General features: G+C 39.5%; 1 protein-coding gene across 1 annotated transcript in view; it reads left to right on the forward strand.

Annotated features, from left to right (window-relative positions):
• Nucleotides 1-11,506: 11,506 nt before the first annotated feature.
• Nucleotides 11,507-12,783, forward strand: part of rgr.L (retinal G protein coupled receptor L homeolog) — a 36,520-nt gene continuing 35,243 nt past the window's right edge. Inside the window, exon 1 of the mRNA NM_001092855.1 lies at nucleotides 11,507-11,610. Coding sequence (NP_001086324.1) covers nucleotides 11,532-11,610 — 79 coding nt within the window. The 5' untranslated portion in view covers nucleotides 11,507-11,531. The remainder of the gene's footprint in view (nucleotides 11,611-12,783) is intronic.

Below are 12,783 nucleotides of genomic sequence, written 5' to 3' on the forward strand. Positions count from 1 at the left end.
CCATCTCTTTTACCACTTGTTTTAGTTTACCAGTCTCCCACATGGTCCTAACATTCCAAAATCCAATTTTTGTTTTCCATTTTATACCAAAGGTCGTCAACGTAACATCAGTCCGGATTTCCTTCACTGCAGTTTCCATAATAATTTGATTTAAGGTGTGCAGGTTATTAGCCTTCAGCACCCTATCCTGGTGGTGGGACTGCCACCTAAAGCTTCCAGGCACACTGATTTTCTGTTGGGGTTCCTTCCCTTAGCCTTTGGAATTCCACTTCCACTGCAAAGCAGCGGTGCTAGTTTTTGGTTGGCCCTGGTTACACCAGTACTTGCTATATCTAGCCAGTCTTCATTGATCCACCACCCACGGAGGCTTCTGATGGGAGACCAGCAGCACCACACAGTCTTTGCTTTTCTTCGCTTTCTTCTACTTAGGGAAACTAATAATCTAGCTCCTATCATGCAGGTACGATCCACCGACGGGACACTTTGTGATAAACCCAGGGGAATCGATGACACATTTGTCCATTATTATCAGAAGCGATATAAGTCCACGCAGGAGGGGAACCCCCAAAATCCTAAACAATATCCCCTAGAGAAACTAAATAGGCAAGAGCAGCAACAATTGGAACAGCCACTGTCCCTTACTGAAATATGCAATCTCCTCATTCACCACTGGGAAGACACCGGGTTTGGACGGTATCCCAGTAGAATGGTACAAGATCAACATAGATACTCTGGTCCCGAAAATGCTTCAATTATATCAGACGGCCCTTGAAGCCAGTACTTTACCTCCATCCCCTTTAGGGAAGCACTCATAATACTCATACTTAAGAAGGGAGGCGATCCAACAGACTGTGCGGCCTACAGGCCCATATCTCTGTTGTCCACGATGTTAAAATCTTGGCAAAAGTCCTGGCTAACAGACTTAGCAAGGTTAACCTATCCTTAATACACCCAGACCAGTCTGGTTTCATGCCGACATTAATATATGTAGGCTATACACAAACCTTGACTTAGCCCGGTTAGGGGGATACTCAGGAGTGGTAGTCTCCCTGGTCATTAGGAAAGCCTTTGACTCGGTTGAATGGCAATATTTATGGGAAGTGATGGCAGCAATGGGTTTTGGGTCCAACTTCATTAAACTGTTATACAACAACCTAGTAGCTAAACTCCGCACAAATAAACTAATTTCTGAATCCCCCTGGGTAGAGGTACCAGACAAGGATGCCCACTCTCCCCATACCTATTCACATTGGCTATTGAACCATTGGCAATACTAATACGCACAACCCCACTCCTCAAGGGTTTGCGTTTTGGGGGAGTGGAAGAGCGCATATCTTTATATGCGGATGATGCTCTGGTTTAGCTGGTGGACGAGGGACAGTCCTGGGGAAGTCTCAGGGTTCCAAGTCAATTAGCAAACATCCACATACATACAGCTAAACCAACCTATGCCTTCTATCCCAGCACTCCCAACAGAGCTTAAATGTGTGGGGAAGTTTAAATACCTGGGAGTGTGGGTTAGTGCGATCCCACATAGTTATAGAGAGTTAAACATTGATCCGGTGGTACAATGGCTAGGTAATAACTTCACGCACTGGTCGAGCCTCCCACTCAATTTATTGGGGTGTGTAAACCTCATAAAAATGGTGGTGCTTCATAAACTACTATACTTATTTCATAACTCCCCAATCTTACTCCCAAACAACCTATTCACTAGATTTGACTCCATGATACATTCATTTGTGTGGAATAAAAAACAACCCCGTGTAAGCCTCCAAACCCTAACAGCCAACATTTTTTCTTATATTATCTAGCTGCCCAGCTAGTATATGTAGCTTGGTGGTTTTCTCCCTCAGCTGAAAATGCTGCATTTCCCATCTCAGCGGAAGCAGCTGGGTCAATTGATGCACTAGTGAATACTGCTATAAGGGGAACCACTCAAAGGGGATGCCCCCCCCCCTCTACACTGCGAATTTTAATCCCCAAATGGGAAAAAGCCCTTAAATATGACAAGACTCTACAGAATGTGATTTCCCCCTATATGCCCTTGTGGTGTAATCCCAAGTTACAACACTTTCTCATGATACCTGATCCAGCAATTTAGGCCAAGTTTAAAATTAAATATGTCGGTCAACTGTATGATGCTCACGGGCTGAAATCTTTCGTAGCTCTAACTATTGAGTATAAGTTTCCAAGAACAATGTGGTTCAGATATCTACAGATCAAACATGCAGCTAATAGACAATTTCCTGATCCCCCCAAGGTAATCCTGTCTCGGCTAGAGGAGCTATTAAGGTCACCCAGCTGTAAGCAATTGGTAACATAGTAACATAGTAAGTAAGGTTGAAAAAAGACATGTCCATCGAGTTCAACTTTTTTTTTTATTAACTACTATCTGCCAGTTGATCCAGAGGAAGGCAAAAAAAAAACATCTAAAGCCTGTCCAATTTGCCTTAGAGGGGGAAAAATTCCTTCCGGACTCCAAAATGGCAATCGGACTAGTCCCTGGATCAACTTGACTATGAGCTATTTCCCATAACCCTGTATTCCCTTACTTGCTAAAAAGCTATCCAACCCCTTCTTAAAGCTATCTAATGTATCAGCCTGTACAACTGATTCAGGGAGAGAATTCCACATCTTCACAGCTCTCACTGTAAAAAAAACCCCTTCCGAATATTTAGGTGGAACCTCTTTTCTTCTAATCGGAATCTTTTTTCAACCTTACTTACTATGTTACTATGTAAGGTTGGGCCTGTTTTCTCTGGATAAAGGCGCTTGCGAGGGGACATGATTACACTTTACAAGTACATTAGAGGACATTATAGACAAATAGCAAGGGGACCTTTTTACCCATAAAGTGGATCACCGTACCAGAGGACACTCCTTCAGACTAGAAGAAAAGAACTTTCATTTGAAGCAACGTAGGGGGTTCTTCACAGTCAGGACAGTGAGGTTGTGGAATGCACTGCCGTGTGATGTTGTGATGGCTGATTCAGTTAATGCCTTTAAGAATGGCTTGGATGATTTTTTGGACAGACAGAATATCAAAGGCTATTGTGATACTAAACTCTATAGTTAGTATAGGTATGGGTATATATAATTTGTGTGAAAGTGGGGAGGGGTGTGTGTATGGATGCTGGGTTTTCATTTGGAGGAGTTGGACTTGATGGACTTTGTCTTTTTTCAACCCGATTTAACTATGTAACTATGTAAATTGGGATAAAGTCGCCTGCTGATCCTAAAGCTCCAGAGATCTTCACTGTGAAGGCTACAGAGGAGCCATCTGTTGAGCCAAACATCTGGTGAGATAAACAAGGTAGCTCGTAAAATCTGTGCTCTACCAAATAGATCTAGTATTGTGTTGTTCCCCTGGTAATAAGGACTAGGGAGTCTAATAAGGAATTATGTGTGTAATCCCCCTGAGAACCCTTGAGGCATCTGGAATACTGGAAGACAATATCTACAATGTAAACTATGTGTTTGACACAGAGCCTGATATGCTCACTATATTGAGAGTAATTTGCTGAATATCAATAAAACAAATTAGAATAAGCTTGCACAACAAAGGCCAGTGACCTTTATATATTAACCATCTAGGTTGCCTAGACATTATAGGGGCTCATTTATCAACACTGGGCAAATTTGCCCATGGGCAGTTACCTATAGCAACCAATCAATGATTAGCTTTTTGAAACCAGCTGCAAGTAGAACAATGAATGCAGCAATCTGATTGGTTGCCATGCGTTACTGCCCATGGGCAAATTTGCCCAGGGTTGATAAATGAGCCCCATAGTGAGGTCACCATAGTAAAACAACTATTCACTAGAGAAAAACTACTAACCCTACAAAGAGAGTAATTTTTTTCTTTAAATACAACACATGCTATACATAAAAGTCTCCATTGTTCATGCTAAAATATTAGCTCAAATGTTAAGAAACCCTGTAACAACACTCATGAATGCATGAATGGTACAAGGAGGTTTTTTTAAATAAAGTAATAGTACCTAAGCTTGGTAGGTAGGGAGTATATTCTCCAAGCCAAGCAAAGCACTATTTAATCACCAGTATTGCAGTGGAATACAAACCTGTGCTAACCTGGTGGAAATGTGTCTATATCTTACAGCTTTATGCGGTAAGCCAGTCAGATGGCAGGTCTATCCATGGTGAATTATCATTTTTGATAAACTTCTGGCCCACCAACCCAGCAGCTATACTTGGTCATTACAGGGGCTGCCTCGATTTTAAATCCACATTTTTAGTCTAAGATAAAATATATGATTTTAAATAGAACTTCAAAAAATGAATTCAAAATATGGTTGTGTAAGGTCCAAGGAACATTTACACTGATAGCCTATACATACTCAATGCATGTAAAAAAAAGATCTATTAGTGCCTCCAGTATCAATTATTTTTGCTCTCTATACACACACACACACACGATTTTATTAAAAATTACAGCAGTAAAAGTAAGTTAATCTTTTTGTCTTTTGTGACCAATACTGTCACAAGGAACATAAATTATTTACCATGTACCACTTACAGACATTTTAGCTTAGAGAGTTTTTGTACTACATACAAACCAGTATGCAAAATGTCATCATCTTTATTATTTGTAAAAAAAAAAAAAAAAAACACAAGATTAAAATAATGCATGGAAAAAACATACATGGAAATGCTTTGCTAATATATCAGAACTGTAAAAGATGTAACTAGTCAAGTTTACAATAGTGACAATTGATATACACTGATCAAAGGAGGAATTTATTGATTATTTGTTCCTACATCTGAGTGAGTAGCCAGAGAAAGCACTGAGGTGCCATTTTGCCAGTAACCCTGGCCATGTATTTGAACTAAGATTTCAAAGCATGCAAGAGATTTCAAAGCACATGGTGGACAGCAGGTAAAAGAAGCAGGAGCAGAAGAAGAAAAGCAGTGCGTGGATTTAACAAATGCAGGGGCTCTATCCATCCTGAGCTGAAGAGGAGAAAAGCTGGATAAGAGTAAAGGCTAATTAAACGGGGATTACTGGAAACAGTGTGAGAAGCCTTATATAAGAATTGCATGGATTCAGATATTTGCTGTTGTTAGTATGCTATATAACTTCTCTCCCTCATATAAACTTATAAATATTAAAATCCTCTAGTTATTTCCCCATATAACCCTGACACTATATGACTAGGCTACTTTTGATATTCTTTAAACCTTTAAAAAAGAATACCAGCTGAAGCTCTAACTGAAAATGAACTAACTCACCATTCACATCAAATTTACCCTAGAAGATTTTGCTATTATAGACTATGGTCAATTTCACGAGGAGTCAATTGTCTGTACATTTTTATAGCTGGAGCACCTAAAAAAAACAACATATATCCAACCTAGTTTCACAAAGGTCTTCCTTATTGCCTTGCTGCCTTTTATCCACCTTTAAATTAGATACAAATTGAAATTACTAGGTTCATACATCTTCATAAATTATAATGTTATATCATTTCTCCTCATTACGTATTCTAGGGCCCATTTACTATGATCTAGGTACAAATACTCAAGGGTTGCAAAATAGAGGCCATTAAAACTCAATGAACTTAAGCAATGCTGTCCAACTGGCGGCCTGCGACACCCTCCACATCCAGCCCGCAACAACCCCCCACCACATTAACTGGCCCCTGCATTGTTCAAATTGTTCAAATTCAGACAGTAATCACCCTTGCATTGGTCACACCTTTTATCCCCCCTGCATTGTTCACACCTCTAACACCTCCATTGTTCATATCCATAAAGCCCGGTACTGTTCACCTGTTTACACCACATTCAAACTGCTGAAGGGGCACCAGCATTGTGTCACTGTATGTAGCACAGTTTGAACAGTTCATCTTAGAGTGGTCCTGATAGGCTTCCTTGTCTCCTGCTCGGTTCTGCCTGTGTGGCATATTCTGCCTTCCCTATGTGTTTCATATTCTGCCTGCCCTATGCTCCCTATGCGTGCCATACTCTGCCTTCCCTATGCTCCCTGTGTGTGTCATACTCTGCCTAACCTATGCTCCCTGTGTGCCATACTCTCCCTGCCATATGTTCTCTGTGTGTGCCATACACTGCCTGCCCTATGTTGCCTGTGTGTGCCATACTCTGCCTGTGTGTGCCATACTCTGCCTGCCCTATGCTGCCTGTGTATGCCATACTCTGCCTGTCCTATGCTCCCTGTGTGTGCCATGCTCTGCCTGCCCTATGCTCCCTGTGTGTGCCATACTCTGCCTGCCCTATGCTTCTTGTGTGTGCCATACTCTGCCTGCCCTATGCTACCAGTGCATGCAAAACTCTGTCTGCCCTATGCAGCCTGTGTGTTCCATTATCTGTTTGCCCTATGCTGCCTACGTGCCATTCTCTGTTTGACCTATGCTGCTTGTATGTGACATGCTCTGTCTGACCTATGTTGCCTGTGTGTGTCATACTCTGCCTTCCCTATGCTCCTTGTGTGTGCCATACTCTGTCTGCCCTAAGCTGCATGTGTGTGCCTTACCCTGCGTGTGGGATGTAAGCCTAGCAGGGGTTCGTTTTTGGGGATTGTTAGCATTTGGAAATTGTTGTTTGTGGCCTTTAGTGTGTTTAATCATGTGCTGGGGTTTCTGTGCTATACACAGGGTAGGAGGCAAATTGATTTAAGGGTATGTCCCCAAAATTTCTTGTGTTGGTGTAGTTTAAAAAAGGGGAGTGGTCAACGCTGACTTCCATTATTGGCCCTCCACCATATAGGCCAGAAATATTCCGGCCCTCAGTGCCACAGAAGTACCACTAAGGGGTTGCACCTGTCTTTTTAACTGCTGGTATTGTGCTCTGAACCCTGCAAATCCAGAGCAAATAATGAAATTGAACATTTTCAATGTTCCATATCAGAAGAAATGTCATAATATTTAATGAGAGATAATTCTAAAAGGAGTAGTTCCCCTTCTGGTTTTTTTTGTTGTGTTTTTTTTAAATTATTTACATTTTTGTCCAGTAGCTGTCTAGTCTGGAATTTGAAAACTCAATAAAAAGTAACAATATCAATAAAATTGTCATCTCACAGAGTAATATTTTTTTTGGCTGCCTGGGTCAATGAACCTCAAACCCAAATTTAATTTTCAGTTACAGACTGGATTAGGAAGAAGAGGGAGGCAAATACTTAAAAATATTAAATATGAAATATTAAAAAGCTAAAAGTTAACTTAACATTAAACTATACCTTTAAAATAATCTAGATGTATTTCTACATCTCATTTATGCAGTTTTGTGTGAGAAGGCCAGAAACCCTTTCATGTGGTAGTAGCCACAGGTTAAAAATTGTTGTTATAATAATATGTATTGGACTTAATAATAATTGCCCATGCTGACAATACAATCATTAGTAACTCTAGTGTAAGGGTATGTAGACCATGCACCTGCTGCATTATGTGATCCCTCTCCCTTCATGAAGGTGAAGTCCTTACTCCACAGCATTTCTCTTTAATGAAGCATTTTTTCTTTCAGGGTCTGTTCACTCCAGTAAATGGAGTCTAAATGGGCTAGAGCCTTGGATAGGTTAAGAATAGGATAGGACAGGAGCCATTTATAGAGCAGGGAACCCACTTTACATCCCTTGCCAAAAAGGAATTGACTAACGGGTGCATGGAGACTTCCTCCTCCCTACCAACTACATGGCCTAGTTTCTGGCTGATATTAACTCTTACTGGATATGTCCCATGTAAGGGGTAAACAAAAGATCTTGCATCCCTACACTAGTATTACACAGTTTCCTTAATCAGATATAACAGTACAGTAGTTATAAACACACATGGACACAAGACTCTGTCGATGTTCACTGATTTGATAAATTCCAAGTTAAAAAGTTCCAAATTAATTTTCTATACCTCTATACCTTCCATTGTACTCTACAGATCCAGAAGTTTTTGAGGAAAGACAGAATTCTTGTAATATAATGGTGACATATTTGGAAATCCCTATTGCACCACATCCAAAATAGCATTCCTTCTTGTGTTGTTCATAAGAAGGAAAACCTGTATATCCAATATCTGTAAAACTAGCATGGTGGGCATATGTCACTATATTGAGGATAATGCCTCTAAAAATTATTTTTATTATGCTGACACTTTGGCAAACAATTTGTACTTGTGCCCAGAAAAGATGCTCAGTCTGCATTTACTATACTGTATATTAGCAATTCTAGTAAAGTAGAAAAATAGGTCATGCGGGCTAGATTAAATAGGCTTAGCCCCAAAGCCAAGGAATACTGCCAGAGCAAGTATTGCATGCTAGTCCTTGCCAGATCCAAAACAATACAATGCATTGTAAAATTCCAGAATTCCTCTGTGAAAGTGCCAAGTAGACAAGCACAAAATAATGTATCTTTATTTTGAAAAATGTATAGCCTGCATGATGAGTATTTATATGAGTATTCTTTTTTAAAAAAGTAACAATTCTGTCATAAATTACATCTGAAATTTTAGTGCAGTGGTTCCCAAACTATGGGGCTGACTCGCCTAGTGGGGCTCAGAGCAGTTATAGGGAATACAGTTAGGTTAAGATTTGTGGAGATTTATATTTTCCTCTACCATCCCCTTTACACTTGTCTAATTAGACCCCCATCTGCAAGTTAATGTTCCTCTAACCAGGCTCATTCAATTACAGACTTTTCATATAGTCTTTGATTAAGTATCCTCTGTACCATTCTGCAATAAATGCAGTTCTCCAGAATAGCCCTTCAGCTCAGGATCGACACAATGCAGTTTCAAAAGTTTTATAAGTTTTCTGACTCTTTGCAGCTTTCAAATTGGGTCCCCGACCACATCTAAAAACAAATGCTATGTAAGACTACAATGTTTTTGTTATTGCTACTTTTTATTACTCTTCTTTCTATATAGACCCTCTTTTATTTGTATTTCAGCCAAATCAATGTATGGTTGCTACGGTTATTTGGATCCTAGCATCCAGATTGCTGAAACTGCAAACTGGAGAGCTGTTGAATTAAAAGCTAAATAACAAAAAAGGAAAATATTTGGGGTAATATTATTCATTTAGGTTCCATGGTATAGAAAATAAGCTTACAATTCCAACATGCTAGCATGATGTTATTATGGAGAAAAAAACACTATTACTTTAATAACTGCAATAGTGGGCGTTGTCAAAAGGGTAGTTTATATTTTAAAATTTCAAGCGTTTTATGGCGGAATTCTAGATATAAAAGAACACAGACACAGTCCTCATTATGTGAAAGGCTCATTTACATTTTACTGCACTGCACCCTGCGATGGGGGTTGGGGTCTATGCCTACTTTTGTTATTAGAGTGGGAGAAATAAGAACTAACCAAAATTTTTTTTAAATACATACATGTATGAAATTCTGTCCTGTAATGTGACAGAAAATAGTACAGTATAAGATCCCTTATTCAGAAACCTGAAATCCAGAAAACTCAAAATTTACAGGAAATTATCCATAGAGCCAATTTTAAGCAAATAATTCTTAAATAATTAGTAAAAATTATTTTCTTTTTCTCTGTAATACTAATACAGTAAACTCAAACCTGAGCGTCCGCCGCTTTCAAGTTTTTGATGCGGCATGCGTCTAACGTTATCGCGAAAATTCATATATTTAAAGGGCCATGCCCCAGAAACTCATTGCCCAACGTAGGTCTATTTACATTTTTAGTTCCTGGGTGCTATTTTGTAGTGTTCTTGATCTGTTTTTGACTCTGCCTGTCCCTGATCTTGTGTAGTCTGACGCCTGCCCTAATCTTTCCTGTCCCTTGACTATTCTTTTGGATTCCGATTTTGTACTGCGTTTTGGTGTTTGATCCGGCTTGAGACTTTGACTTTGCTTTGTCTTTCGGTTCCCTACTGCACTGCCTGATTGGTAACGACTCAGCCTGTACCTTGACCATGCTCCTATTCTCCATACCTCCTGTTAATGTTCAGGCTCCCTAGTCTGTCCAGAACTTGCCCCCTTGTCCTCTCGCACTAAGTCTTGGTGGCATCCGATTAGCTGAGGGCTCCTCCCGAAGCCAAAGGCAGCTGGTATAGGCAGAAAAGTGAGCTGTGGTCCAGGTCCTTGTGGCTTATTCTGGGTTTGGGATACCAAACGTAACAAGTACCTTGCATGTGATGGTAACTAAAAAAAACAATCCTTTTTGGTTTATTTCATTTAAAAAATATTTCATCTGTAACAGACCTTTGACGTGTCAAAGCTGATGTGGACATTCTAAAAAACAGAATGCACAGAGAGAGGGTCTTTTAAGACCTTAACTTTGTTGCTGCTTCTATTTTTATATTTCTATTTACAACAAAACTGTCACGGTCGGCACCCTAAATCCAAAACCAATGCTAAGCACCCTGTTCTCGGCTCTTGCTTCTGCCTTTAACAGCCGCCTTTCACCTCGGGAGAAGCCCTTGGCTAATTGGATGCCGCCAGGTCTTATTAAGAGAGGTGCCAGGCGAAGGGTTCTGGACAAGCTAAGGGGCACGATGGTAAAGCAAAAGTCTTTTGGGCAGAAGGTCACAGTACAAGACGTAGACAGAAAGCGTAGTCAAATCAGGCAGGCAAGGGTCAAATCAGGAGATCAATCAGGAGGGATATGGTAAGAAGAGTCAGTTACCAGACAGGGTCAGGATTTCAGAAGTCAGGATCATCAGAAGCAGGCAGGGGTCACAACAGGTTGTCAGATCACAGAAAACCAGAAGCTTTAATAGCACAGAAGCACCAGGAACTTGCTAGGAGATAACCTATAACGGGCAGTGAGAAAATGTAAATTGGCCCTTTAAATACTTTAAACTTTTGCGCCATTGTTGTGTTGACGCCAGCAAATACAGCAGAGGTGTGCCGCACGCTCCCTAACTACTGGAGCATACAGGAGCAACAGGACGGCTAGGCCGACGTCCCCTTTGCACCACTGGACCACCAGGGAAGTAGGTTGTTACAAGAACTTGCTACATTGGAAATTCACTATAACCATATTTCAAAATCAGCAAGAAATGCAGTAAGCAGAACAAAAAAACACTTTGGTTCTGATGCCAGGGCATCATTTCAATGTAGATTGTTTAAAAATGTACTTATATCTGTTTATTTTGGCTGTTGTCAGCTCACAGTATGAAATAGATAGATAGTTGATTTGCTATCTACAATGAAACTATATTAAAGTCTGGATTGCTCTGCCAAGTACTTTTATTCTCTGCTAACAACCTTAGTAGAAGAGACAGTTGTCATAACCACAGGCTTACAGAACCATTGTTGTAGATACAATGAATGCATTCATTTATCATGGCATGCGAATACGATTTAAAAAAAAAAAGGCGGGGTAGAGGGGTTGTTGGTACATACAAGGGGAACTTGCTTTCATTCACATCATTAGGGAATTCTTCAGGGGATTGTGATGCTTCAAACAGAGATTTTGCATAATCGCAGACATGGTGTTGCACTTGAAACTGGCCCTTTAAAAGGAAGTGTTTTTAGTGTATAAGAAGGGAAATCAAAAGACAGTTCAGTGGAGTGTGGAAACCTAGTTGCAAATATGGTTACCTCTTACCCTCTCCCGGAAGGATTCACCGAGACGGAGGTGTTTGCTATTGGCACCACTCTTCTGATTGAAGGTAAGAAAACAATTTTAGCATTTCATATACTTTGTAGCCACATTTATGTGATTAAATATCTTAAAGGAAACATATTTCTAGTATTACTAAGCTATACAAGCTGTCTGTTATTGGACAGTGCAATGTTAAGTGCCAGAAGTATGCTTTTAACCCATATAATACATAAGAGCATGCTGTAACCTGCTTATGCAACAATCCTTGTTGTGCTTAGTGAAAACTAAAGAAAAATACAGTATGCATGTATCCTATGTACCCTGCACTGTATTATACTGAGTATGTGCCTCATTCTTTTCAGTCTTTAGCTCACATAATAGAGCTGTAAAGCTCTGCAGAACAAGGAGTTAAAATATTTTTCCTCTTTGGTAATCTTGCGTTACAAATGCAATTTAACATCATGCATTGACCTTTTGCTTACAGTCGTGCTTCTTCATTATTCCTGAAAGTATTTCTGTTTTATCTGATTTTAAATGTTTTCATTATTATATAATGCAGACTGTGTAATGTACCTTAGCCTAATAAAAATATACTGCGATCTCTGATAAGCCCACTTAATACAATACCATGTGCCAAATGTATAATTGCATTATTTCCTTTAAGCTGGGTTTTCTACAGAGAATGTCAAATTGCATTCCTAAGGATTGGAACAGTAAAGGCTTACTGGATATCCCTTCACTGATTCAAACAGGGTTGGAAATTAGAAATAATTCAACCAGTTACATTCAAGAAAGGAAGATGCCCCTACACTATAAAAATTTAAATTATGGTTATCAATACTGTGATCTTTCAGCTGTTGTTGGACTACAATTCCCAGAAATCCACTGACAGACAAAGGTTATTTATATAGTGAATAAAGTACCCCCTCTTGTAAAATATAAGGATATTATAAGTTACTGAGGAGTTTCATGACCATATAAAAACACGAGGCCGAGTGTTTTTATACAGGTCATGGAACTCCGAGGTAACTTATAATATCCTCATATTTTACAACTGGGGGTACTTTATTAATTATAATACACAAATTTTAGTGAGTCATGTGACAGAAATTACATCACTACTCACCGTTTATAACTGATGACATCACTACTCACCGTTTATAAGGATATAATTTACAAGATATTCACGGCTTTTGTGTATTATAAGAAATATTATGACATGTAACATTTTTCTTTGTGT

The sequence above is a fragment of the Xenopus laevis genome, chromosome 7L, assembly GCF_017654675.1.
Source record: "Xenopus laevis strain J_2021 chromosome 7L, Xenopus_laevis_v10.1, whole genome shotgun sequence".
Taxonomy (NCBI): domain Eukaryota; kingdom Metazoa; phylum Chordata; class Amphibia; order Anura; family Pipidae; genus Xenopus; species Xenopus laevis.